The sequence below is a fragment of the Mobula hypostoma genome, chromosome 6, assembly GCF_963921235.1.
Source record: "Mobula hypostoma chromosome 6, sMobHyp1.1, whole genome shotgun sequence".
NCBI classification, from domain to species: domain Eukaryota; kingdom Metazoa; phylum Chordata; class Chondrichthyes; order Myliobatiformes; family Myliobatidae; genus Mobula; species Mobula hypostoma.
In genome coordinates this window covers 68,554,475-68,581,950 of record NC_086102.1, presented here as the reverse complement: position 1 = coordinate 68,581,950, position 27,476 = coordinate 68,554,475, and the positions used below count along the sequence as shown (strand labels likewise).

The window sequence follows — 27,476 nt, the reverse complement described above, 5'->3', positions numbered from 1 at the left end:
TACAGTATACTGCATTATTAATCTAATATAAATGAGCATTATTCATACAAATTGAACATAAAATCAGCAATGCACAAGCGTCTAGCCTTGACATTGATAGATTCTGTTGAAACAAGGAATGAAAATATTGTTTATGATTTCTGCAAGATGGGAACACAAAAGTCCATTGAACATCTGGGCTTTTTGGAATCTTCTAAGCAATTTCAGGTGTAATTATTTTAACAATATATAAAAGGGAAAATTTAACATATTTAAAGTATTGAAGGTACTCCACAGTAACTAGTACACAAATAAATGGTTGAAGGGGAATCTATTTGGGATCGAAGTCTGCATTGTACAAAACCATTTTCAGTCTCTGACATGAGCAGAAATTTGAATTAAATTAATTCTTGTTAGATAAAATCTTGTTCAAATGTATAATTAAGATGGTGATCAAATAAATTGAATTTCATTTGCACGTGAAATAAGATAGGTAATTTTTACCAACCAAGTGGAATACCTGGAGAAAGTACCATACAAATGTAAACTGTAAAAACTGTATGGTTATTAATGTATAGTTTCCACTGTGAAACCTGCGAAACAATAAAAATCCATAATAAACAGTACAACCTTTAAATGGGCCAAGTAGCACATTGATATCACAAACAGGTTTTTGTGAACCAGTGGGATTTCTTTTTTAACATTATAAAAAAGAATAATATTGACTATTTTATAATTTTTTGAGGTTTTGCTAGATAGTGATTTATATAAGCATGATATTCCCCTGGATTCAGTAATTAATAAAGACAAAACAAACAACAAAAATAAAATATTACTTGCTATATTGGCTGCTAAAAATCAATCTGCACCTGGTGAACCAAATTCACATTCAATGTTTTTAAAACATTAGTTAATAATTCACATATCCTGTCTTTAGGCCACGTATTATGACAAATCTGCCAGGACATCATTCATTGATTGACAATATTACCCAATACAAATGCTGGCAGGAATAGAGAAAACAGAGGATGGGAAATTGTGAAAGCAGGCTATGATTGAACTATTGTGTTCCACCCCTTTCTGCTATAAAAGGTGTGCTCTACTTCAATGTGAAATTCTATAATGGGGATAATCAAACAATTTCATTACTTCCACCATTTTCTAATGCTGATTTTCACTGCATCTAGTAAATATTTGAGCAGCATTAGAGGGAGTTAAACTCAGGAAGTAGTGATAAGCATCATAAAAGAAAGCAGCTGGACTGTAAAAGGCAACAGAAATCTTAAGAAACAGCTCCTCCATCTGGTTATTAATTAGTGATTTGTTGTCAACGTCAATTTCTTCAGTACTACAATGTTTCAAGTTTCAATACAGAAAAGGGATTTTTGTGGTGCATTTAGTAATTAAAACAGGTGAAAATTTAAACTCTGATGAGAAGCAACATACAAATATGTCCTGTCTGTTTTAATAGTGAGGTAAAGGAATATTTGAACAAGATAAAAAATTTCCAATAGGACATTTTTATTTTGAAGGAGAGTGGTACTGCCCATTCTCAGCTTATCATCACATAACATTCTACCTCAAACTTCCTTTAAGTTGATCATAACTTTTTTTTTGGGAAGCTTAGACCATCAGCACAAAACTGGCACGAGCAATTCCTCGCAGTATACTTTTTTTTAAAGAAAAGACTGGATAAATAAAATCCAAGCTTCCAAGACAGATGAAAGATCTGTGAATGAGAAATGTCATGGAGGCACTTCAAACACGTAAAAATCTAATTTGACACTCAAGCTTCTATATTCCCCTCACCATTGTTTAAGTCAACGTTCTATAACATGCATGACATTCCCTCATAACTATGAGTCTCATTCACTGCAATAAATTAAAAACATTTACAATTTTTACTTTACAAATTTACATACAAAAATTAAACTGGTTATATTGCATCAAGCCTCAGCTACTTGCTTGGTCAGCTCAACATTTGCCTTCTAATTAGGATGTCCGCAAACTACATGCCCCTGAATACAGCATGTCAAACGCTTGTGTTTAACTGCATGTACAATATTGACTCAAACCAATCATTGCTTTTACTGCATGTTTAATACATCCTGCGCCTCAAGATCAAATCAAATTTGTGCCAAATTAACTCTGCTGTTGCAGGGCTGGGCAATACCTTATGATTAAAAAGTCAAAATGTTATTTATTCATTTGACACACAAGTTAATTCAACAGTTACCTATTTAGACCCGATAACTGTTTGCCAGAAGTTGAATAAGTATTGGGAAAATCAGAGGCTTCAGTGTATCGCATTGTTAGTGAAGGGGATTTGTTAGTATACATAGCAACACTTTTTTGAAACATGATATAAAGATTTTTGCATGTGTAAGTTTTAAAATAATGGGATGTTACACATTTCTGTAATTAACAAACAAGAGAAAATCCGCAGATGCTGGAAATCCAAGCAAATACACAAAATGCTGAACTCAGCAGGCCAGGCAGCACCTATGGAAAAAAGTATAGCTGATGTTTCGGGCCGAAACTCTTCGGCAGGAAGGGTGTATTAGCAGCAGAGATGTGTGACACCAGCAGGGCTCAAAAGTACTGTACATTTGGACTTGGGTGAGGATATGATAAAGTACTGTTCTGAGTAAAATAAAACAATGCAGATTTACAATGCTAGACCAAAAATTTGGCACAAGATCCTGTGGATTAAGTGGTAGGCACCACCAATGTTAGTTTATAGCAGGAATGGGTATTCCAGGCTAAGAACAGCAAGCATCAATTCAGAATATTCCACACATTTATGGCCTAATAGGATATTGTCATCATCTATGGGTGGATGGAGGCAGAGTTCTGCTTTGAATGTACAAAACTTTTGAAAATACACATCGAGAAAAACTTGACTTTGCAATATATTACCGGTTTTGAAATAAGGGATTTTATAAATTTGTGGTATTAACATTTAGTTCATAAAAACATCTGGAATGAAAGTACTGAATTTCAGCTAATATATCCAGCTGACATAGTCTAAGAAATTCTCTATACACAATATCACAATTTAGTCAAGCACTTTCATTATTTTAATAACAATAGTGTTCAATGTTCAGGCTATGAGGAAAGACAGATTAGATCTGCTTAGTGTACTTATATAGACAAATATGTGCAGTATCAAGCATAGCATGTAGTTCATTATGTCACTGCAACAATTATTGGCCATCATAACATGATTTGCACGATGACAGGCAAAGATGATTACAAAAAAACTGGATTGGATTTATGAAAATACCCCAAATTCACTAAAACAGATTTTTTAAAAAAAGTTTTAATTTGTAGAAAAACATATGCTTTCATACATTTGATTTGAAATTGAGGAAATGAATTGAATAGACACTATACAGTATAGCAAAAGGTGATTGATTGGCTATGTCTTCTCATTGGCCAATCTGATACTCTGTCATACAAACTAAAACCAGAAGTCAAAATAGCTACAGGTTTGCCAATAAAGAACAAGTTCACTGAATGCTTATTCCATATTAATTCTGAATGTTTTATTAGCATCAGCCATAAAGGATAACGTTAGTCCGATTACTTTAGACTTCTTCCAAGATTGATTCTCAAGTTTCCTTATATTCTTCCAGCAAAATAATCTTCATTTAATTGATCATATTTAGCTCTCAACCCCCCTTAAAGTTTTGCAAGTGTTTGATCATAGGTCCTAGTTACATAATTATGTAAATGCTCCTTTGGTAATTCTTTTGTAAACTAACTTGGGACATTTTACATCAATAAATGGCATTATGCAAGTATTCATTTTAATAGATGTAAGTGATAAACTGTTGGGCAAGTATAATCTGTCACAGTGAATGAAATTTTACAAGGGAGATGGAATCAAAAAGATGGTGATTATTAAAATAATGTACCCTTTCAAGTTACTGCAGATGTCACATTTGTACACATTCCATTATCTACAACACAGGATCAGATCACAGTTGACACTTCAATACCTTTCAAGGAGATGTCCTAATTTTGTGAAAAGGTTTAGTTTAAAGGACAAGAGAACAATATATTGGGGTGATTCATTTAACTCTCAGTCCATCAACATGTAGTTATATTTACAAGTCAGTCCTCAGAAAACATGTTTGCCAAATACCTGATGAAATTAGGCCAAATTTTAGGTGCATATCATACCACTTACTGACCATCAAAGCATGAAAATCACATGATCAGCCCACGCATTCCCCAACTGTACTTTGTCCTTTTCGTGAATGATTAATATGGAAACCCCAGCTGACAATGCATCCAATTTTACCTCAATAAGGGGCACAGCTAAAAAATGTCAACAGGGCTTCTATTTCAATCACCAGGAAAGCATTTGTAAACATCTGTCTTAAATGTTTGCCCCAAATTATTTGTTAGTTGGCATTTGGGGCAAACATGATTTTTAAGATCCAATTCATTTACGACAATATTCCACCCAGAGTCCTAGACTCTGCAGCGGTCAGGGTATAGCTCAGATAGCAGTGTGGCAGTCAAGTGCTGAAAGATCTCAGCAGTGCTTGATCACTGAGCAGCAGAAATCTCACCCCATCCTTTTCACCTTAAAGGCTTGGAGATTCCAGTTTCCAGTACCAATGTTACTTAACATATGGCAGCTAGTATATTACTTAGCCAATCTTGCTATATTCGAACCGGAAACAAAGTTACTAGCAGCAATTCGATTAAATGTTGATCAGAGGGTTGCTCGATCCAGTCCATCAAGGAGTAGGACCATTATGCTTTGCCATAAACAAGGCCTCAAGTACTGAAGTCACACAAGACAACTGACTGGCATGCAGATAAGGAAAAAGGTTAAATCCCATTCCAGGTAGTTTGTTATTTTAGAGGACGTTAATATCTACTCTGAAGACCAAGAAACTGTCAAAACTGACATCCAAGAACATTCAATTGATTAATTTACAAGATATTTATAAAACAATTGCATTGTATAAATATTTATCATACCTCAATGGCAGGTAACTTCCCAAGTGTGTAGCACATTGGAAATAATGTTTTTTGCTGAAGAATCCTCAATGAATAAAATTCTTATTCCTTCCAGAAAAGGTTAAATTCATGGGGCAATTTAAATAACTCAATCATATTTTCTTACCAAAAGCTGAAGCACTCAAATGTAAATATTTTAAAAACAATACCTAGAACATGAAAAACATGTTAGTATGAGCATACTATCACAAAGTAAAGTAAACTCATCAAACTGTTTAACCTTATACTTGACAACTCCCTTGGTAACTGGATCCTTGATTTTCCGGTCAACAGACTGTAATCAACAAGGATAGGTACAAAGCCTCCACCAAGATTACTATCATGGGTGCTCCACAAGGCTGTGTCTTCAGTCCTTTTACTTTCTGTACATCCACAATTGTGATCATATTTTCCTCCAACTCCAACTCCACCTATAAGTTTGCAGAAGACACTACTGTGGTGGATCTCAAAAAAATGATGAGGTAGAGGAAGGAGATGGAAGCCAAGCAATATGGTGTAAAGGTAACATTTCCCTCAGTGTCAGCATAATGAAACTGACTTCAGGAAGCAATGTGGAGTGCATAACTATCTGCATCAACATAGCTAAAGCGGAGATGGTTGACAGCTTCAAGTTCTTCAGTATACATATCAGAAAAGCTTGTCCAGCTCCAATCAGGTAGGTGCTCTGGCACCACTATTTCGCCAGAAGACCAAGGAAGTTTGGCATGTCCACGATGACCCTCACCAATTTTAAAAATGTACCATAGAAAGCATCCTTGCCATCCTCTCAGCTTGTTAAGGCAACTGCTCTGCCCAAGATCACAAGAAATTGCAGGGAGTTGTAGACACAGGCAGGTCAATCACACAAACCAGCCTGCTGTGAAGGGTCTCAGCCTTAAATGTTGACTATTTCCATCCAGGTAGCTGACTTGCAGAGTTCTTCCTGCATTTTGTGTGTGTTGCTGAAGATCTTCATCTGTAGAATCTCATGTTTATGATTTGCTCCTCTATTGAATCCATCCAGGCTCAAGAACAGATTCCATTCCATTGTTTCAAGACTCTTGAATGGCCTTCACACATGATAAAGATGAACTCGATTGTTCAGTCTACCACATAATGGCCTTGCACCTTATTTGTCTACCAGCAAAGCACTTTCTCCAACTGTAATACTATATTCTGCATGTTATTATTGTTTTCCCCCTTTTGTAATACCTCAATATACTTGTCTGAATGACCTGTTTGCATAGCATACAAAACAAAATTTTTCACCATATCTCAGTATATGTGATACTACAAATTAATTACCATTTTGAATTCCAGGTACAAAATCTAGACTCCGTATTTATTCTCATTTCCGCAACTTTTTTTGACAACTTAGCTCCACCAATAAAGGAACTACTTTCCACTGTATTCCTAAATTTTGTTTAATGTTAACAATATCTCTCAGCTATTTCAATATTTTCATTAAGACACAATCACATATTTTGGTCATTTGCGTAACAATTTAATTTTGAACAAAATTAAATATGAATGGCATCATACAATTTACATATAATTGTTGAAGTTTACCTCAAAGTAACAGTTAAAATCTTTAACCAAAATACCATTAAGTACTGTATCTGATACCTAGAGTAACAATATAGCATAATGAGTGTGTTAACTATTGCTACACATTTTAAGTACTTGTTTAACACTTCAAGAACTAAAAGACAGGAAAATTCATTAAAAACTTAGTAAATCATCATAGGAATGCAGTTGGCACTTTGGGGTGGAAATTGGGGGGGGGGAGGGTGGAACTACAAGACCTTTGACATACCCACAAAGCAGTTACGAACACACCAGTGAACTATCACCAACTACTGGATGTCAAAATCTGCACAACAGAAAATTTTGAAGTGTGGCAATAAATGATTGCAACAAAATACATAGTAATAATTTACAAAGAAAATTGGGAAATGAACATAAAGACAAATCACAGCAGAGGAAAATGATCTCATTTACCAGGGAAAACAATTTTATGACATTATGGCAAAAGAAGAGATTTAAGCCACAAAGTTACAAGTGATCTGTTAATAAAACAATAAAATAATTAAATCTAAAGGGCTTAATTTTAATGCTACAGACTTGGGAACAGAATTAGACCATTTGGATTTGGTCTGTTCCACGATTCCATCATGACTGATTTATTTTCCCTCTTAACCCCATTCTCCTGCCTTTCTCCCCATAACTTTTGCTTCTTTACACATGCAGGGGAGGCACAGCATGAATTCATACAATGATTGGCTGTGAGTGACTTAGACTGATTGAATGTTTACTGTAAAGACAGCCATTCGAGAAGTTTTAAGTGTTGCTCAGAATGAATTTTTGTCATTTAAAAAATTTTCAATAATGAATTGCATAACTGTGTTGTAACAAATTAGCGCTATCTGGGGTTTGAGTGCATTTCTTTTTTGGGATGAACCAATCCTGTCTCCTGGATTGCTCCCAGAAACTCCAGCCAATGGCGCTCTACCCTCATCCCTGCCAGTGTCCCCATCCATTCAATTTTGGCCATCTCCTCTCTCATGCCTCTGTAGTTACCTTTACTAACTGTAACACCAAGATTTTAGCTTTTCCCTCTTAAACTACTGGGTGAGTTATATCACATTACGACTACTGCTTCCGAAGCGTTCCTCTACCTTAAGCTTCCTATTATACAACACCCAGTTCAGAATTTCCATTTCCCTATTGAGTTCCATCACAAGCTGCTCTAAAATGCCACCCCATGAGTATTCTATAAATTCCTTTGGGAAAATCTCATTTATGCTAAATCCCAAATTTACCTGCATATTGAAATTTCCCATGATCTTAACATTACTCTTTTTACATGGCTTTTCTATTTCCCATTGTAATTTGTACCCCACATCCTGCCTACTGTTCAGAGAACTGTACAACTCTCATAAGGATCTTTTTACTCTTGCAGTTTCTTAATTATACCTACAAAGACTCTACATCTTCTGATCCTATGTCACATCTTTTTAAAGTGTTATTTATTTATTTTACACACCAACTGAGTCAATCCATCCCCTTTGCCTACTTGCCTGTCCTTTCAATACATTAAGCTCACAGTTATGACCTCTAATACAAGGAGGGATAATTTTAAGGTGATTGGCGGCAAGTATAAGGGAGATGTTGGAGTCTAGCTATTTTTAGAAAAAAAAAAGTGGCGGGTGTGTGTAATGTCCTGCCAGGGAAGATGGCAGGGGCAGATAAAGTTGAGACATGTAAATGCTAGACACATGGATGAAGGAAAAATGGAGAACAGGTAGGAGGTATGGGTAAGATTGATCTTGGTGCTGGTTCACAGGTCAGGACAACATTGTGCACTAAAGAGCCCTAACTGTGCTGCACAGTTCAATGTTCATCAATTTTTTTTTCAATCCACCTGCACTATTAGCTTTTCAATTGTTTTATTTTCTCTCTGGGAATGGAGGACATGCCCAGCCTAATCCTTTGTCCTCTCACTTTAATTCCACAACTCTCACTAACTTTTCCCATTCACTTAATGACCAGATAACCTTGCAACAGCTTATCCCATGGTTGCCAGATTTACCCCAAAGACCTCCCTCTATCCCATTTTCCTTGCAGCTTCACATTCTTGTCTCAGGTTCTAATGAAAAATCTGACCCGTAACATTCTCATTTCGCACATGTGGTCTGATTTCCAGCATTCTGTTATTGCTTTAGTTGTGCTTCCTCTTCAACACTCCTTCAGGACTGAGAATAAATTTGCTTTACTTTGATTCTGTTGTTCTGAGGAAACTGGGATCAATATCAGAACCATTAACTTCAGCACTGGGACAAGTGCCCAATAGGGAGAGATGGTGTTGCGGAGTGGGTACTTTGTGAGATCATGCATTACTTCCCTATTACAAGGAATTTTGGGTCTCTTATAAAAGGGAATGCACTAGCAATGCAGATGGTCCAGAAAGTGATCCCGGGAATTGAAAGGATTTATTTATAAGGAGTCTTTGTACTCACTGCAGTTTACAATGATTGAAACCTATTGCATAGGCTAAATAAAGTAGACGTAAAGGGGAATACCGGACCAGAGGGCACATCCTCAGAATAGGAGATCCCTTTAGAACAGAGATGAGACATTCTTTAGCCAGAGGGTGTTGAGTCTGTGGCATTCATTGCCACAGACAACAGTGGAGCCCGAGTCATTAGGTATATTTAAGGCTGAGGCTGGAAGGTCCTTGATTAGTAGGGGCATCAACGGTTATGGATAGAAGGCAGACAAATGGTATTGAGAAGGATAATTAATCAGCCATGACAGAATAGCAGAGCAGTCTTGATAGGTCAAATGGCCAAATTCTGCTCTTATGCCCACATCATACCTGCCAATTTCTATTTGCACAAGATCTACCTTATCTTGTATACTGCATACATTCAAATATAACACCTTCAGTTCTGTAATCACCATCTTTTCCAATTGTGTCTCCGTGTTGCTTGAGGTTTAATTCTTTCTAAACTGTGTTTTATTCTTTATTCTGGAGACTTCAGAAACCCCTCCTGTACTCCCCTTACTTTTTACTTTATCCATACTTTTCCAAGCTGTTGAACACACTCTCCTACTACTTAGTTTATAGACCCATTCAGCCATAGTGATGTGATTTGCCAGGACCCCAATAAATCAAAACTGCATAGTTCAGGTGGAGCCCATCATATTTGCACAGTTCCCTCCTTCTCCAATACTAGTACCAATGTCCCACAAATTCAAACCCACTTCTCCCATATTTGAGCCACACATTTAACTCACTCATCTTACTAACCCTGTGTGGTTCAACAATTAAGAAAAAAAATGCAATTTGAACAAGTAATTTACTTAGAAACGCTACCAGTAAAGGAGGAAGCCACATGCTTACTCCTGTTTTTCAATGAAGTGGACATTTAGCTTTGTAATGCCAACATTCAAAATACTCCTTCCTATGCAATTATGCACATTGGCAACCCAACAAAAGTTTATTAAATCTCAATTTAGACAATTTTAAAATAAAAACAGGAAATGCTGGAAATACTCAGTAGGGATAACGTCTATGGTGCTTTGATGAAAGGTCAACCTGAAAAATAGTGTCTGTGCTCAAATGCTGCATAATGAGCCGAGTATTTCGGCATACAATTTTCTCTTTTACATTTGAAAACAATGATGTTAGCTTCATTATCACCACAGCCTTCTCCAAGAGCTTGCAGATTTCGACAGGTGAATTATATGGAACATTTCCCATTCCAAGCCTGGATAAGTTTACTTTGGGTAATTTGAATTTACTAGCTCAAATATTTACAGATCAGATGCCAAGTTGAAAAATTCAGAAGTGAAGCAATTCTTAAAAAAAGATTTTCTTGCCTAAATTTTTGATTCCATTATGCCTTACTCATTAGCTTACTTGACTCAATGTCAGTGCATGTTTAAGAAAACCCATCTTGAAACCTAAACAGAAAAAATGCCCATTTGCTTTTTAAAAAATCTTCCACCTTTAAACAGATATGTATCTTTGCTCCGAAGGCAGCAAAGTTAATTGTCTGTTCACAGTTGGTAACAGAAATATCAAATTTGCCTTTGAAATATAGAAACTACTTCACGTATGTTTATTGTCAAATATCTTCCAAACATTTTTCGAAATCCTTATACTCAGTCAATTTTGATTCAAAATGCAACTTCTAACATCACGAGAGATCTGTTGCATTTGCAAGGCACTTCTTCCAATCCAGTGTATTCCATCTGGTGCTCTCAGTAAGATCTCCTCTACACAAAGGACAATAAAGGTTCACTTCACTAAACACCTCGGTTTAGCCTACAGGATCCTAAATCATATGTCACTTGAAATCTCAACCCCACTATGACTCCTATCTTTGACTTCCCACTAAGGAATACTAATGTAATCTCAAAAAACAGCACCCTGTCTTGGAACATTGCAGCTCTTAGGAGTCAATTACTAAATTCAGCTTTGTATTAGAACTGCCCAATTCTGATGTTAGGCCATTAATATTTTAATATTAATCAAAATATTTCCACAGTGACGTTTGATCAGTTGGATGTTGTCTCCCCTCTTGTTTCAGATTTTCAGCAACTGTTCTGTTCCTCACAGTTCCAGCCATTTCCTCCCATTTCAATTAAATGGATGGCTACTAAAATCATAAACACAACTTGGACTTGATTACCCAACTTAGCACACTTGGCTTATTCTCTCCTTTCATATTTTTCCACTTCTGATAAATGGTCATTGGTCTGAAATGTTATTTATTTTCCCAGGTGCTGCCTGACCTGCTGAGTATTGCTAGTGCAGAGTGTTTCAGATTTCCAGAATCCGCATTTCTTTTTCCTTTCTATTTGAAAGCATATGTAGCTACAAACTTTTAACTTCAGATTTCATCTATAAACAGTAACGAAGTTCAAGCAGACTGCAACACAATTGCTCATGTAAAGCAAGATTGCATATTTAAAAACCATTGGCTAGTCATCCTCCATATCACAAAACATGCACCACCCAAAAGAAAAACCACCTCAACTCAGTCTTATAAACTTAGCTTCATTTTCCTCACTCACCACCTCACCAACAGATTTTAACTATAGTTTATTTAAAATTTCACAATGATGTTGATCTTACTCACAAAATAGTGACTAAACTTAAAATTGAGCTTCTGATGGGGTTTCAACCTGAAAGATTAACTCTATTTCTGTCCACAACATTTTCTGTTTTTGAAAATCAAGGAAGTTGATTAACAGTGCATTAACAGATTACTTGATCATGGATGTTATTTTGCTCTGAAGACAAGATTTATAAATAAAATCATCTATATTCAATTCAGGTATAAAAACTGCAGTTCATCATCCACATGCATTCCACAAATAATGGCCCAAATCCACACAATCTGACATATTACCAATTTTGTGTTTGAATGTCAGGATAACTGCTCAACACAGCTGACGAGTTCAGAGTCCAAAACTGATGGTTCATTTAATATCAATGATGGCTCATGACATACCATTGCCACAAGCAGATAGTCAAATAGCATGGACACCGCTGATCCAACTACAGTGATTCCTTTCACAACTCAAAACACAGAATGAAAATTTCCTATCTATGCAATAGCAGACCAACAAAAATTCTAGTGAAGGGGAAAAATACTTATTTTACACTGAAGGCAGTCTTGCTATCTCACTAGAATTCAAGACGTGGCTAAAGCTGTCTCAAATAAGCAAGAGGATAACTTAAGCTAAAGATTCAAACAGGAAAGTAATGTGTTAGGTTTTATGAAAAAAGAAAGCTTTTCCTCAAAATTAACACCTTTAGAAATCAAAAAATGTTCATGACCTAAACTATTTTGAAAACTACAAAGATTCTGGTGCAGTCAATGGCAATATCTGAACAAATTATTCTGAATATGCTTTTAAGTCTATTTCTCCTTAAGTTACTATATTGACTTCCACGTATGCCAGTAATTTCTCAACACTACTGAACGCAGTAAAGTTTAATGTAAAACTTTGAATGTACATTCCTTATGCTATTTTCTATGTAAATTTCTGCACAATGCTGACAGGCTTTAATCTTGTGTTCAATATCAGTAATTTCTTCTGTGCTGTGTACATCTTTAATGTAGCAAGAGCGAAATTAAATACAACTATACAAGTACCATATGCTTTACAAATTTAGCATTAATGAATGTTAATATGGTCAGTTGTCTAGGTTATGTAACTACAAAAATTTTTTCCCATCATCTTCACTAAATTGTTCTATGAATGTTAATACTCATTAGTGACAGGCTGTTTAGTTTAAGACTCAATACTACCTTTATAATCTTCTGGAACCTGACTTGCGCCACAAGCTTCCATCTGACAAGTAAAACCACAAACTTAAGATATTAGTTTATATCCTCCAATTGTGATTAGTTTCAATTTCTCATCAGGTAGTTTCTCAACATGAAATTAATCCAAATCTTTCATGCTTCAGCTCTCTATGACAGGAGTCCCAACCTTTTTTGTGCCATGGACTCCTACCATTAACCAAGGGGTCTGTGGACCCAAAGTTGGGAATGCCTGATCTAGGACTTTGAAATGAGATATTTCTGAATTTGGGGATCATTTATTCTTTGTAAGTTATTAATGCACAAACTAACCCTTAAATAAAGGGTACATTTTAACCACCCTAAAACACCAGTGAAACTTGAGCTGATATAGAAATATTATCTTTTTCCTATTCCCCAGAATAACACTTGTGACCATCATAATGACTAATGGACCAGAAATGGCCTCTTTGTTCCAAAATGGTTCCAGTGCTTTACCAGCATATTTGACCCATAAACTCTTCTTGGGCTTTCAGCAAGATACAGATGTCGATGTCAACTTTAACTGATGTTTAGATGGCAAATTCTGCCATCTTCATCAGGGATGATGCCTTGGCACATCCAGTCTGGTGGTATATATACTCAACTCCCATCGCCCATCCCTCCTGGTTGGTTGAGGACTAACCAATCAGGAGGGATGGATGACAGGAGTTGAGTGCATATACCACCGGACTAAACGTGTCCAGTCATCATCTCTGATGAAGATGGTGGAGCCTGTCAACAAAATGTCAGTTAAAAATGACACTTGACTACCAAATGCCATAAAACTACTTTGACTTCAGATACTCTGCCAGTTACTTGATTTAATTTGCATATTACAATTATTATCCTAATGATCTCCTAATGGCAAGAACAAGTACAATTGTACTTGCATGCAAATTTTATTTCCCATACCTGAATTAAGAAATGCTTAGTTCTGGGTATGCACACCTAATATATGAAAATTCTGGCAGAACCATACTCCATTAGACAAGGCTTCTATTATGAGATCTGATGTACATCCAGTACTTTAGAAAAGATTCTGGTAGAAAGGAAAAGACAAAAATTCACTTTCCTGGTGCTACTACATAAACACACAAGCAAATAAGATACAAATTTCATTTGGTAATACCAAGATCCTGCACTCAACTAATGACAGCCAGTAAGCTCTGAACGTATGTGATGCTGCACGACTTCCAAACTGTTTATGAGATTTTCTGCAAGAGCACATTAATATGCCCCAAGAGAGAAACAAGATCATCCTCAGCTTGTTATGCCCTATCAAAATCAGTTTACCAAGATCACTATTCAGGCTCAACAATAACAATATATTTGAAAGGAATGGTGGGCACCAAACCCTTGAAGAGCCAATACCATTGATGGAACTGCGACCAGTATGAATCCCTGCCTTCGAGAAAAGAGGGATAAGATAAGAAAACCTGCAGAAACACATACAAAGATAAAAAATTGTTAGAAAATGCAAATAAACTTGTTTTAATAACTATCACCTCGTGCAAATCGATTTTATTTCATGTACTGCATGAAGACATATGCATTAGATCATGTATGGACACCCCAGAATGTGTAATGCAAAAGGAAGCTTTGAAAATATTTTAACAAAATCTCTAACCATAATTGTCAATTTTAAAAAATTGATTTGATAACAAAAAATTGTGTTACTTTTTCCTTGCTTTCAAAGCAGAATCTTTCTTCACACAATAGATACCCCCTTATGATGAGCACAAACCAATACAGGAGTTTGACAACTGGGTACAAATGGAGCAATATATTACCCCTGTATCCCAGAGTGTGGGTTTTATGAGAATTGAAAGAGTACAAATCTGAGGAAAACTTCAAATCTCTGCATGAGATCTGAATTAAACTGGTGGATCGCATAAACTGATCCATTGTTTAAGGATGGGGGTGGAAGAATTCAGACAGTTAGCAAACTGCCAGATCAACATTTACCTACAAGTTGCTAGAAATAATCACTAGGATACAGTGACTCAGCAATTCAACAAATAAAAGATGAACATCCTAAGTCTTTATGTGAAGGTTAGGCCATGCAGACTAATAACATTTTTGAGAAGATTACAAGCATAGTGAGTACAGGATTTTTGGATGCTGTTTGGATTTGTGTTTAGGACTTTATGAAGGTCAAACAAAACAAAAATCAAAAACGAAAATACATGGAACTAGAAGCAGGAATGAACAAATGAAAAGATACAAAAAGTGATATTCTCTGGGTATATGCCCTGTAAACTCATCTTAAAAACTATTCCCCCATTAAAGTCATGAAACAAGTTGTACCTACCAGGTTTGCAAGTAACACTAACGGATGATGACTGAATTACACAGAAGGAAACAAAAAATTAGAGAATCTGAATGTGAACAAGTGAAATGCTCTGTGTGAAGTTTCACTTGATCTACACAGAATCCTTCAGCCATTTTGGATTTTTTTTAAATGGTGAGAGAAGGAATTAATAAACATTAAAAGGATTTAATATTCAGGTATCCAAAAGGACTAAAAAGGTACAGCTAAGGTTCAAAACTAACCAAAAGCAAATAATTTTTTCATTTAAACTCAAAGGTTCATAGCATGAAAAAAATCCAAATCTATAAAGAAAGGGTTCGAATGACATTCTTTCTGTAACGGAATCACCCAGTCTCAGCATCTCCATGGTTATCAAGTGGGTTTTCAGCAAAGAACATTATATTTTGGAACAACCATCTTCAGCCAGCCTTTCTAAGAACCCCTTTGCAAGGTTCTAAGCTGTAAACACATTTCCACTATTTGCTGTTTGAATATGATGACCTCTCCCATTCTAAACACCAGTAACCATTTCCCTTCCCAAATCTGCATGGTATTATACCAACGGATAAACAGACACATCCTAAAATAATTCATGGACTGAACAAGCATTTTATTTAGAATCCAAGCACAAACTCAATTTCCTTGCCACTGACACCCCAACCAACTTTCTCACATTGAAGTCACTACTTATATTATAGCACTACATCGAGACCCAAGATGACCCTTGGACTTAACTGTCCTACTAATGTCCACCTTCATAAGATTCTGCAGCAAATGTCCATGCCTTTGTTACCTCCAGACCACATTACTCCAGCCTTCCTATTTTCACTCTTAACACCCTGTCATCTGAAACCCCGTTACCCAACTTCCACTCGTCTCATTCACCCTATAATTGTTCTCTTTCTTGCAATTTTAGAATTTGACTGTTAGTAAACAACCTTTAAAGAAATAAGGAACTTTCTTCTATAAATAAATTAATGCAAGGTTAACTCTAATTGTAACTCTAATATTAACAAATTTCAGTTTTAAAAAAAGAGCCAATTTCTGCTCCTTTTCACAATTCTTTCCAGACTCCGCTCTCAATGCTATTATTTCCCTCCAGTCGTATACCTGCACTTAAATTATGACTACCTGTTCATTCCTATGCTTATTCATTCCCCTACAGGTAACAACCCCAACATCTCTCAAGCCCTAATCTCCATGCCTTTCTTCAAGATGCTGCTCACATTTCTTCAGTTAAGCCATTGGTCATTTGCAGAATATCTTGTGTCTTATCAATGTTTGTGCTACATTGAAGACATTACAAATGCAAGTTGTTGTAAAACATATGCAAATAATATGTTAATAATATGTTATTGTTAAAGCCAAGTTCTCTTTTCTCCTTTCAAATTTACTTGTCCAAAAAAAAAGTTCTGTCAAGACACAAAATAATCTGCAGATGCTGGGGCAAAGCAACTCTCACAACACACTGGAGGAACTCAGCAGGTCGGGCAGCATCCGTGGAAACGATCAGTCGACGTTTCCAGCCAGAACCCTGCGTCCTGACAAAGGGTTCCGGCCCGAAACGTCGACTGATCTTATATCAGGCCTGAAGATTTTAAAGCCTTTTTATATAATTATACATTAAAATCAGAACCACATTTTAATGTTTACTTTATAACCTTTCTATTACTCAAGCATCAGAATTGACTTCAAATCTTTACAAGATCAAATAATGCTTTAATTAGCACTTCCTATAAAAATAAGCCAATTTTAAAACCATTTTCAGATGTGACAATTTCTTTTCAAAACTCTAAACTGTAATCCTGCAAGTACAATTCTGAACATTTACAATCAAAATTTCACTAATAATTCCTCTGCAATACATACTGGGAAAAAAACTATTTACACACTTTGAGTAAATACAATCTGTCTTTTCCTTATTTTTTCCTCCATACCCAAGTCATTCCTGACACCACCAACTGAATGAATACCATGAGCCCCTTCATCTTTTCAATTATACAGGTTTATTGATACAACATTCACGACATAATGAAGATGCAGCCATGAGAACGAAGACAATGAGATATTCTACTCCACTTGTTTATAATTCCACCACTAATTCATTAACCTGGAATTTTGAACAGCAGAACTAACTGAGTGCCTATCATACAATAGCAGCCAAATTATATCAATTTGAAATCTCAGGAGTTCCCAAACACCCAAAACGGAAAATACAGTGCATGGTTCCAAACACAAACACTCCATATTAAAATTTCAATTATTTGAAGCTAACACATGGAGATACCTGAAAACATCCATGATGCAAGAATTTGAAAATCTAAACTACAACAACTGACCAGAGGAGATTTACAAGTATTAAGACAGAGAGAAAACTCATGAGTTTTCCTCAGGAGTCAACTATATGATAAATCAAAGAAATGTATTTATTACAAAGTAACTTTTGCACTGTTTAAAAACTACAGTACATGCCCTTGCCAAAATGCTTTCACAAAGAACAAAGATGCTAAGCCAAGCAACACACACAAAATGCTGGAGGAACTCAGCAGGTCACTCAGCATCTATGGAAAAAAGTATAGTTGACTGTACTTTTTAACCACAGAAGCTGCCTGGCCTTCTGAGTTTCTCCAGCATTGTGTGTGTGTTGCTTGGATTTCCAGTATCTGCAGATTTTCTGGTTTGTGAAAGATGCTTGGACACCTTACTGCACAAAATATCAGTATACATTGGGTGTAATTAACAACTTCAGTGTTACTTACAACAGAATGTAAAATATTATTTCAAATGGCTGTCTTATGATCTAGTAGTTGGACTTCATTATACAAGGCAGGAGACAACTCAAAGCACAGACCACAAAAACAATTATGAATGAAGGCAAAACACAAAATGCTGGAGGAACTCAGCAGGCCAGGCAGAACAAGGTCGACGTTTCGGGCCAAAACCCTTTGGCAGGACTGGAGGCAGCCATTTGACTCACCTGAACTTCTCTATAGGTGACAATTGTTCCATCAATAGAATAGTCATTACAATATGGCTGTCACAATAATTATATTCAGAAAATCAATTGGTACATCTTTCATTTCTTCTCCCCCATTATTCTTAATATTGGCCTCAACTATTTTGAACATCAATTCCTGAATTTCTTTGAATATATATTTTGCTTGCATTTTTCATACATTCATCTGCAACTTTCTAAGTTTGTTCTTACACCTTCCTTTAAACTCCTCTAGTTTTTCATCATCAAGCAAACTAGTCCCACTGGTCACAGTCTAGTTGCTTTTCTTTACACTGCTGACAGCAAATAAATGCCAGTTATCAGGACTATGTGCACTAATCAAGGCAGAATCTAACCAGCAAAACAAATACAATTTCAACCTCCTCTGACATCCTTCAATGTTTCTACTATTTAGCTGACCACTGAATTGGCTTCTGACAATAGGTTTGCTTTGGTTGGATATGCTGTACCAAATTTATTAAGATTTCCCTCTTCTATCCATTTCTTACCAAAATATTATTTTCCCTTACAATGTTGAACAGCGTTTCCATTGATGGATTAATTTTAATTACTCTAATTTGCAGCAATGTATACCACACTAAATCAAACAGTATGAAATTAGAAAATCTGGCTAAGGTACATTATCAGCTTTCTATTCAACTTGAAGCATTCCTTTCAACTGCTATAGTATTTGGCATTTTTGTTTCAGACATAGGGCAAATAGCACATATTTACTGAAATTTCAATTGTGAAACTAAAAGACAACTTCGTGTGTTTAGAGAAAATAACTTTTGCTATGCACAAGGGCATAACTTAGTGCCGATGTTTGTTCAACATATAAAAGTCTGCACATGATACCAATGCATTTAATGAAATCAAGATAATAAAGATTGATACAAACGAATGTGTGCTAAAATACAAATTAAGAGATGCCAGATTTCTTTTTGAAAAGTCTAAACTACCCTGTCAACAGTAAATAGTATTATTTAAACTGCTGTTTATATTTTCTTCAATGAAAGTGTGTAAAATATTCGCTTCTAAAAGTAAAGAATCACTGATGTTAAGGTCCAGGTACTTCTGCTGAATACTGTCCTATCGATAAGCAACAATGTGTAAACAGAACAAGTTATAGGAGGTATTGCCGTAGATCAGCCTTCAAAACAAAAATGCAGCATTTCAAGTCGTTGATTAATAAATTGCACAAATAGGACAAGGTCGAAACCACGGAAGGGCACCCTGTTAGTTTTACAATTTATAAAAAGCCAAAACAAGGGTTGGCGGAGCAATTTGGCGCGATGTTACCGCAGAAAAATTTGCAGGCCGCGGGTTTACACACAAATCCAGGACCATTGTCCTCTTTCCCACTTATTCAATACCCCCAGGATTTCACGACAAATAATGTAGGGAGAAAGAGAAAAGAAACAAGGAAATCAATAGAATCCCTACGCAGCCTGAGCCAAACTCGTCTACAGTAACTACACTGCAAAACTCTGGTCCCTAAGAGTGAGGACGCCCAGGGCCGGGCTAATGCCTACCACCCATACCCCATTCCTCTCCTCCTCAACCTACTCCGATCATAACTCGGAAGCTTCAATATGGTAACCGTCGCTGACAAGGCCCGGCCTAGCCGGGCCTGCCGCCATAACACGCCGCGCTCGCCAGCCTCCATCTTCTGATCGCTCCGCTTAACCAGATCCTCCTCGGTAGCAGCGGGGTCTCAAGGCCTACTGCGGCCGGATTGAGTGCAGCAAGCGCCCGGAGAATTCGGATCGATGGTGCCGGATCGTACATGATATCCACCCGGGGTTCCTCGAAAACCTTGCTTCGGGGAGGCTGAAGGAGGAAAGAGGCCGGTGCGAGCGGCTTCTGCTCTCACTCACCTCGTCGTTAAAGGCGTTGACGGCTTCCATATTGTCGGCGTCCGGCGTGCCACAAAGGCTCCGCGGTCCCTTCAGCTGTCTACCACTCAGCTCAGCTCAACTCAGCTCGGCCCTGCTGGCTTCCTTCGGCTCGGTTTCCGCTCTCAATCCGCATTCACCTCCAAAGTGGCTCCACACGCGCCCCGATCAACATGGCGGCGGCTACACAACACCACCGTGGTGGCTTGTGGGAGTGCGAGCCGTCGCCCGCCTCGCGGCGCGCGCCCCCGCCCCCGCGCCCGCGCTCGCGCTCTACCGGCTTCGTGAAGCGAGGCGGAGCTTCCGCGGGGTCAGGTCGCTATTGGGCTGCGCAGCTCGGTCGTGCATGAATTCTGCGCTGTAACTAACACGCTCCAGTTTTAAGAGATGAAAGCTCACAACTTGGACCCGCAAGCGATCCAGGAGCAGTGAGGTTACGGCACGACAGGTAGTACTGCTCATTCGGTCCACCTACTTCGAACCGCATCGAGATAAGAGTAATGTACCCCTTTATCCTTCTTCCTTTCAGCTACTTGCCCAACCCCCTTTTGACCACCAATACTACTACGACAATGCAACACACAAAATGCTGACGGAGCTCAGCATCTGTGAAAAAGAGTAAATAGCCGACGTTTCGGGCAGAAAGACTTTTTCAGGACTGAGCCCTGCTATGTGTTTATATATTTAGAGCTACAGCGGGAAACAGGCCCATCGAGCTGCACCACCCAGCAAACAGGACAATTTACAATGACTAATTAATCACATCAATCAATTGCATTACTCATAGCCTTTGGACTGTGAAAGGAAACCGGAGCACCAGGAGGAAACCCACTCAGTCACAGGGAGTACATACCAACTCCTTGCACGTGGTGGCAGAATTGAACTCCAAAGTCCTGAGCTGTAATGGCATCACGCTAACAGCTACATAACTAATGTATACCAGCACCGGTAATGTATTCCAGACTATAAGCAATTGGCTTTCTTGTGAATTAGTTTCATTTCTTCACTCCTATATTTGAGATCTTTTTACCAATGAGACCAATTTAAATGTACCAAGCCGGTTAGGCAGCAATTGCCACAAGGGAAACCGAGTTAATGTATCAAATTCTTAATGCTCATCATCTATCTGATGAGCAATCAATGTGCCTCCAACCTGAGAGTGACCTCAGCGTGGCAGAAGAGGAGGCCATAGGCTGACTTGTTGGAGTGGAAATGGGGATTGGAATTAAAATGGTTGGCCAAAAGGAAATCCTGCTTTTTGTGGATGGAGCAAAGGTGCTCGACAAAGCAGTCCCCCAATCTACCTCAGGTCTCACCAATGTAGAGGAGGACACATTGGGAGCACCGGATGCAGCAGACAATCCAATCAGATTCCTCTCCATGGTTGGTGCCTGAGCTGCTGAGTTTACCCAGCATTTTGTGTGTTACTTGGATCAATTTGTCATTGAACTGGCACAGGCTTAATAGGCCTCAATCAGCCTGCCAACTTCTCTATTGTATTTCTGTGGTTTTTGTATTCTAGTTTCATTTTTTTAGCATTCCAACTAGATGTTTCCAGTAACCTCTGAGTTTTATTGTATATTCTTGGAAATTCTAAAACTGAAATAAAAATCAAAGATAAATATCCAGGCGATCATGGATTTCCTTCATAATTTTGTATGCCTCTACCAAATCTCTCCTCATTCTCCAATGCTGCAGGGGATAAAGTCCTAACCTATTCAACTTTTCCCTATAACTCAGGACCTCAAGTTCTAGCAGCATCATTGTAAATATTATCTGAACTCTTTCTACCTTATCAACATCTTTCTTGCAGGAAGGTGACCAGAACTGGACACATATTCCAAATTAGGCCTCACCAACATCTTATACGACTTCAACATAACATCCCAACACCTCTAATCAATACTTTGATTTATGAATGCCAAAGGTATCATAGCTGGATCTTTGTTTGTCATTGCTGTCTACTCACTAACAGCTTTTTCATAAATTCAAAATCTCAAAAAATTTAAACTGCAAGATTAGTATTTAATTTCAAGTCGGCACAGCTTTGCTTCTTTTTATCCATCTGGGTAAGAAATGTGAAATTCCTAAGTTTCAGAACTTACATTGATATAACTAACTTATCCTTTGTACCATCTAATACTGGACACCAGGAGAATTATAAAATATGGAGACCAGCAGCATAGAGAAGGGCTTCTCTCTAAAAGAGCAAGTTATTCACCTTTGTCTACAGTTGCTTCTCTTATTATTTGTATTCTCTTTTCCTTCAAAAGTTATTATGGAGTCAATCTATGGAGCACTCGAAAAACTGTCTGTAAAAAAGCACCTCTTTGGCTTAGATTGTCATTAGTAAAATTTGTAAAAATATACTCTTATCCAATTAGAATACATTAAAGCCTTTCAATGTATTTATCAACTCTTCGTCTTTTTCTTTTTTCTTTGTGAAAAGGATCTATCAGTTTTTCCTTCATAAATAATACCTCTCAGCAAACCTTCACACTCCTATCTGCTTCCCCTGAAATGATAAAGAGAGACCCTACACCCCTCTCCTTCAATCTATCTATGTTCCTGGGTGTCAATATCGCTGAGAACTTAACTTGGACCCAACATGTTGACACAGCTATAAAGAAGGCAACACAGTGACTATATTTCATTTGGAATTTGAGGAGATTTGGTATGACACCAAAACACTCAAATGTTTCTACAGATGTACCGTGGAGAGTATTCTAATTGGATGCATCATAGTCTGGTGTGGGGAGGGGCTACTGTATAAGATCGAAGTAAGCTGCAGAAAGTCATAAAATTAGCTAGTTCCGTCATGAGCACTACCCTCCATAGTATCCAGGTCACCTTCAAGGAGTGGTGCCTCAGAAAGGCAGCATCCATCATGAAGGACCTCCAGCACCCAGGACATACCCTCTTCTCACTGTTATCAGGAAGGAGGTACAGAAGCCTGAAGGGGCACATTCAGTGGTTCAGGAACAGCTCCTTCCCCTCTGCCATCAGATTTCTGAAGGGACATTGAACCCATGAACTCTACCTCATTACTTTTTTCCCTATTTTTGCACTACTTATTTAATTTAACTAGTACATATATATATTACATTTACTATAATTCACAGTTTCCTTTTTCTCTCTATTACCATGTATGGCATTGTAGTGCTGCTGCAAAGTTAACAGATTTCACAACATATGCCTGTGATATTAAACCTGATTCTGATTCTCTGTCCAATGAACCGAGTCACTGGAGAGACACTGGTTGATATAAATGGTCTTTATTCATCATGACAAGCAAGCGTTCTCCTGAAGACCCTCTCAGTCGAATCTTGCACACTTACTGTACATCAAGTTTTTATCTTCTGAAGAATAAAGGTAATGGGTGGTTGAATACAAATTCAACAGCTAAAATGACATTGTTCAATATTACTGACAATGCTTTCATTGAGTTACATATCTACAATGGGAAAGACCTCTGAATGTTCAAACATCTTTACTGGGGCAGATTAATTCCAAAGGATAATCTTTAAAAAAAAGGACAGACAATCCAAGCACCTGAAATTAATGTTGTGAGGACTGACGCTCGAAGCACACAAATACTCCATCTTTAAGTCTTTCCTAAAACCAAGCCACCAAACTGAAAACTATTCTAACTATGGCCTAAAAAAATGACTTGTGCAGATCCACCATTTATTTATATACTATTTATACCTATTTGTAAAATCTATTATCCATGGGAAATTATAAATAGATTTGTTTCGGTCTTTGCTGGCTCTCAGAGCATTTTCATCAGTCCATTTCCTTGTATCCTTTTCTCCCACACATGACCAATTTCCTGCCGCCCATCTACTCTGGGGCAATTTACAGCAGCTAATTAACCTATCAGCATGTCTGGTGGAAACAACACCTAGGGAAGAACCCTGAAGGACGTACAAGCACCATCAAGGCTATGGATAAAATTGGTTTGCTGGGGCTGTGTGCAGCTGTTCCATTCTGCTGCTGTGGATAGTATTTCAGAAAATGGAAATAGATAAGAAATGCTGGAAAGAAATAGGTTGAGATCAGCCAGGTTAGTTGTGGCAATCAGTAAGTTTGTATTAAGTGGTTGTGAAAAAGCAAGTCCTGAAGACACAGAAGAAGAGAAAAAAAAAGTTGTATAAATGTCCCGTAATACAAGATAGAGATGGGAATTGGAGTACAATAAAGAAAATACTCGATGTCAATGAGAGCAAGTTTTACAGGACAAAGACAAACCAGGAAAACATAAGAATAAGAAACAACTATTTTGTATTCAAGTGAATTTTTGTGTAATAATTGGAAATGGAACTGGTTTATTATTGTCACATGCACCAAAATACAGTGAAGAGTTTGTCTTATCTACTGATCATATCGATCAGATCATTACACCGTGCACTGAGGTAGAACAGGCAAAACAATAATAGAATACCCAATAAAGTGTAACAGCACCAGAGGAAGTGCAGAGCAGGTAAACAAAGAAGTGCAAGAACATAACTGAGTAGATTGTGAGGTCAAGTCCATCTTATCATATGTGGGAACACTTAATACTCTTAAAACAACAAGAACAATTACCATATTTAAGAGACAGATATGTGGGTAGAAAAGGCCTGGCTGTATATGGACCAAATGCAGGCAGATGAGACTACCTCAGCTAGATATTTGAATGGGTCAGGCCGAAAGGTCTGCTTGCATGCTGCATTTCTCTATAATCCTTAGAAATGAAAATACTAGAACCAAAATATACAATATACATTCAGTGGCCACTTTATTAGGTACAGGAATGGAACCTGGTGCAGCCTTCTGCTGCCATAGCCCATCCACTTCAGGGTTCAACATGTGTGTTCTGAGATGCTCTTTTGCACACCACTGTTGTAACACATGGGTATTTGAGTTACTGTTGCCTTCCTGTCAGCTTGACCCAGTCTGGCGATTTTCATCTGAGCTTCTCTCATTCACAAGGCGTTTTTGCCCACAGAACTGCTGCTCACTGGAACTTTTTTTTGTTTTTCGCACCATTCTCTGTAAATTCTAAAGACTGTTCTGTGTGAAAATCACAAGAGATCTGCAGTTTCTGAAGTACTCAAACCACCCCATCTGGCACTAAAGATCATTCCACAGTCAAAGTCACTTAGATCACATTTCTTCCCCATTCATATGTTTGGTCTGACCAACAACTGATTGTCTGCATGCTCTTATGCAATGTGTTGCTACCAAATGATTGGCTGATTAGAAATTTGTGTTAACAAGCAGGTGTACCTATTAAATGGCCATTTAGTATAGTTCTTAATTGGCTTGAATGTACACTCTCTTCAGAGAAAATTTACAAAGAGAAAGTCTATTTGATCTATCATGTCAGTACCAATTAAAAATAGCTATCTATTCAAAGTTCAAAGTACATTTATTATCAAAATACAACCCTGAGATTTATCTCCTTACCGACAGCCACAAAACAAAGAAACCGAATAGAACACATTAAAATGAAATAAAAGAAAAGAAAAATAAATTCCTTCTTTTCTAAGTAAAAGTACACCATTTGTAGACTATCAGTCCTGCTACTTGTCTTCTGTAGCCAGAGAACATTGGAAAATTGTTGTCTGAATCTCAGCAAATTCCTCTCTTGCTGCTCTTAACAGGTTGGGGAATATTTCATCTTGATCTAATGATTTACCTATCAAAATATGCTCTACCCTTAACATGAGAAAATCAGCAGATGCTGAAAATCCAAAGCCACACATACAAAATACTGAAGGAACTCAGCAGACCAGGCAGCATCTATGGAAAAGAGTAAACAGTCGATGTTTCTGGCTGAGACCCTTCATCAGGACTGAAAAGAAAGGAGGAAGGACTGTGAAGGTGGAGGGAGGGGAGGAAGAAGTACAAGGTGGCAGGTGACAGGTGAAAGCAGGGGAGGGGGATGGGTGAAGTAAAGAGCTGGAAAATTGATTGGAGATAGAGATAAAGGACTGGAGAAAAGGGATTCTGATAGGAGAGGACAGAAGACCACGGAAGAAAGGGAAGGGGGGGAGAGCACAAGAGGGAGGTGATGGGCAAGTAAGATATGACGAGAGAGGGAAAGAGGAATGGGCAATGGTGAAGGAGAGGGGTGAGCAATTACCGGAAGTTCAAGAAATGGAATTTCATGCCATCAGGTGTTGCTCCTCCAGCCTGACAGTGGCCTGATCATGGCAGTAGAAGAGGCCATGGACTGACTTGTCAAAGTGGGAATGGGAAGTAGAATTGAAATGAATGACTACTGGAAAATTCCACTTTTTGTGGTAGATGGAGTGAAGGTGGTTGACAAAGTAGTCTTCAAACTACATCAGGACTCACTGATGTATAGGAGGCCAAACTAGGAGCACTGAATACAGTAGATGACCCCAAAAGACTCACAGGTGAATTGTTGCCTCACCTGGAAGGTCTTTTTGGAGCCCTGAATGGTAGTTAGAGATGAGGAGTAGGGGCAGGTGTAGCACTTGTTTCTCTTGCAAGAATAAGTACCAGGCGGGAGATCAGTGAGGAGGGATGAGTGGACAAGGGAGTCATCCCTGTGGAAAGTGGGGGAAAGGAAATATGTGCTTGGTGGTGGGATCCTGTTGGAGATGGCAGAAGTTAGGGGGAACTCTACCCTTTAATGTTTTGTCTTTTGTATGTTAATCCTTTCCAATTCCCTACATATGCTCCTTGAGAAACAGTAGTGTCATCTCTCCCATGCACACCCACCCATCATCTTTTGTGGAGCCAAGCCTCCACTATGCCCATTCTCTTTGTGCATATTGGGATTTTAATTTTACTTTGTTTGCTAGTATATTTTCCAAACACTGTCTTTGTTTTTTTTATTTTTTTAAATTTCTCTTCTATGCTTTCATAAGACCATAAGACATAGGAACAGAATTAGGCCATTTGACCCATCAAGTCTTCTCTACCATTCTATCATGTCTGATTTATTATCCCTCTTAACCCCATTCTTCTGCCTTCTCCCTGTAACCTTTGACACCCTTACTAATCAAGAACCTCTGAATCTTGGATGTAAATATACATAATGACTTGGCCTCCACAGACGTCTGTGGCAGTGAATTCCACAGATTCACCACCTCTGGCTAAAGAAATTCCTCCTTATCTAAATGGAAGTCCTTGTATTTTGAGGTTGTGCCCTCTTATCCTAGACTCCCCCACTATGGAAAACATCTTCTCCATGTCCACTCTATCTAGGCCTTTCAATATTAGATAGGTTTCATTGCAATTCCCCCCACCATTCTTCTAAACAGCAGTGAATACAGACCCAGATCCACTAAACGCTTTTCATAAGTTAACCCTTTCATTCCCAGGATAATTTTTGTGAACAATCTCTGGATCCTCTCCAATGCCCACACATCATTTCTTAGATAAGGGGCTTA

At 37.8% G+C, this 27,476-nt stretch overlaps 1 protein-coding gene across 1 annotated transcript in view; it reads right to left on the bottom strand.

Annotated features, from left to right (window-relative positions):
• LOC134348080 (SR-related and CTD-associated factor 4-like) overlaps nt 1-20,259 on the bottom strand; it is an 80,888-nt gene extending 60,629 nt beyond the window's left edge. The window contains exon 1 of the mRNA XM_063050921.1: nt 20,050-20,259. Coding sequence (XP_062906991.1) covers nt 20,050-20,079 — 30 coding nt within the window. The 5' untranslated portion in view covers nt 20,080-20,259. The remainder of the gene's footprint in view (nt 1-20,049) is intronic.
• Nucleotides 20,260-27,476: the final 7,217 nt, after the last annotated feature.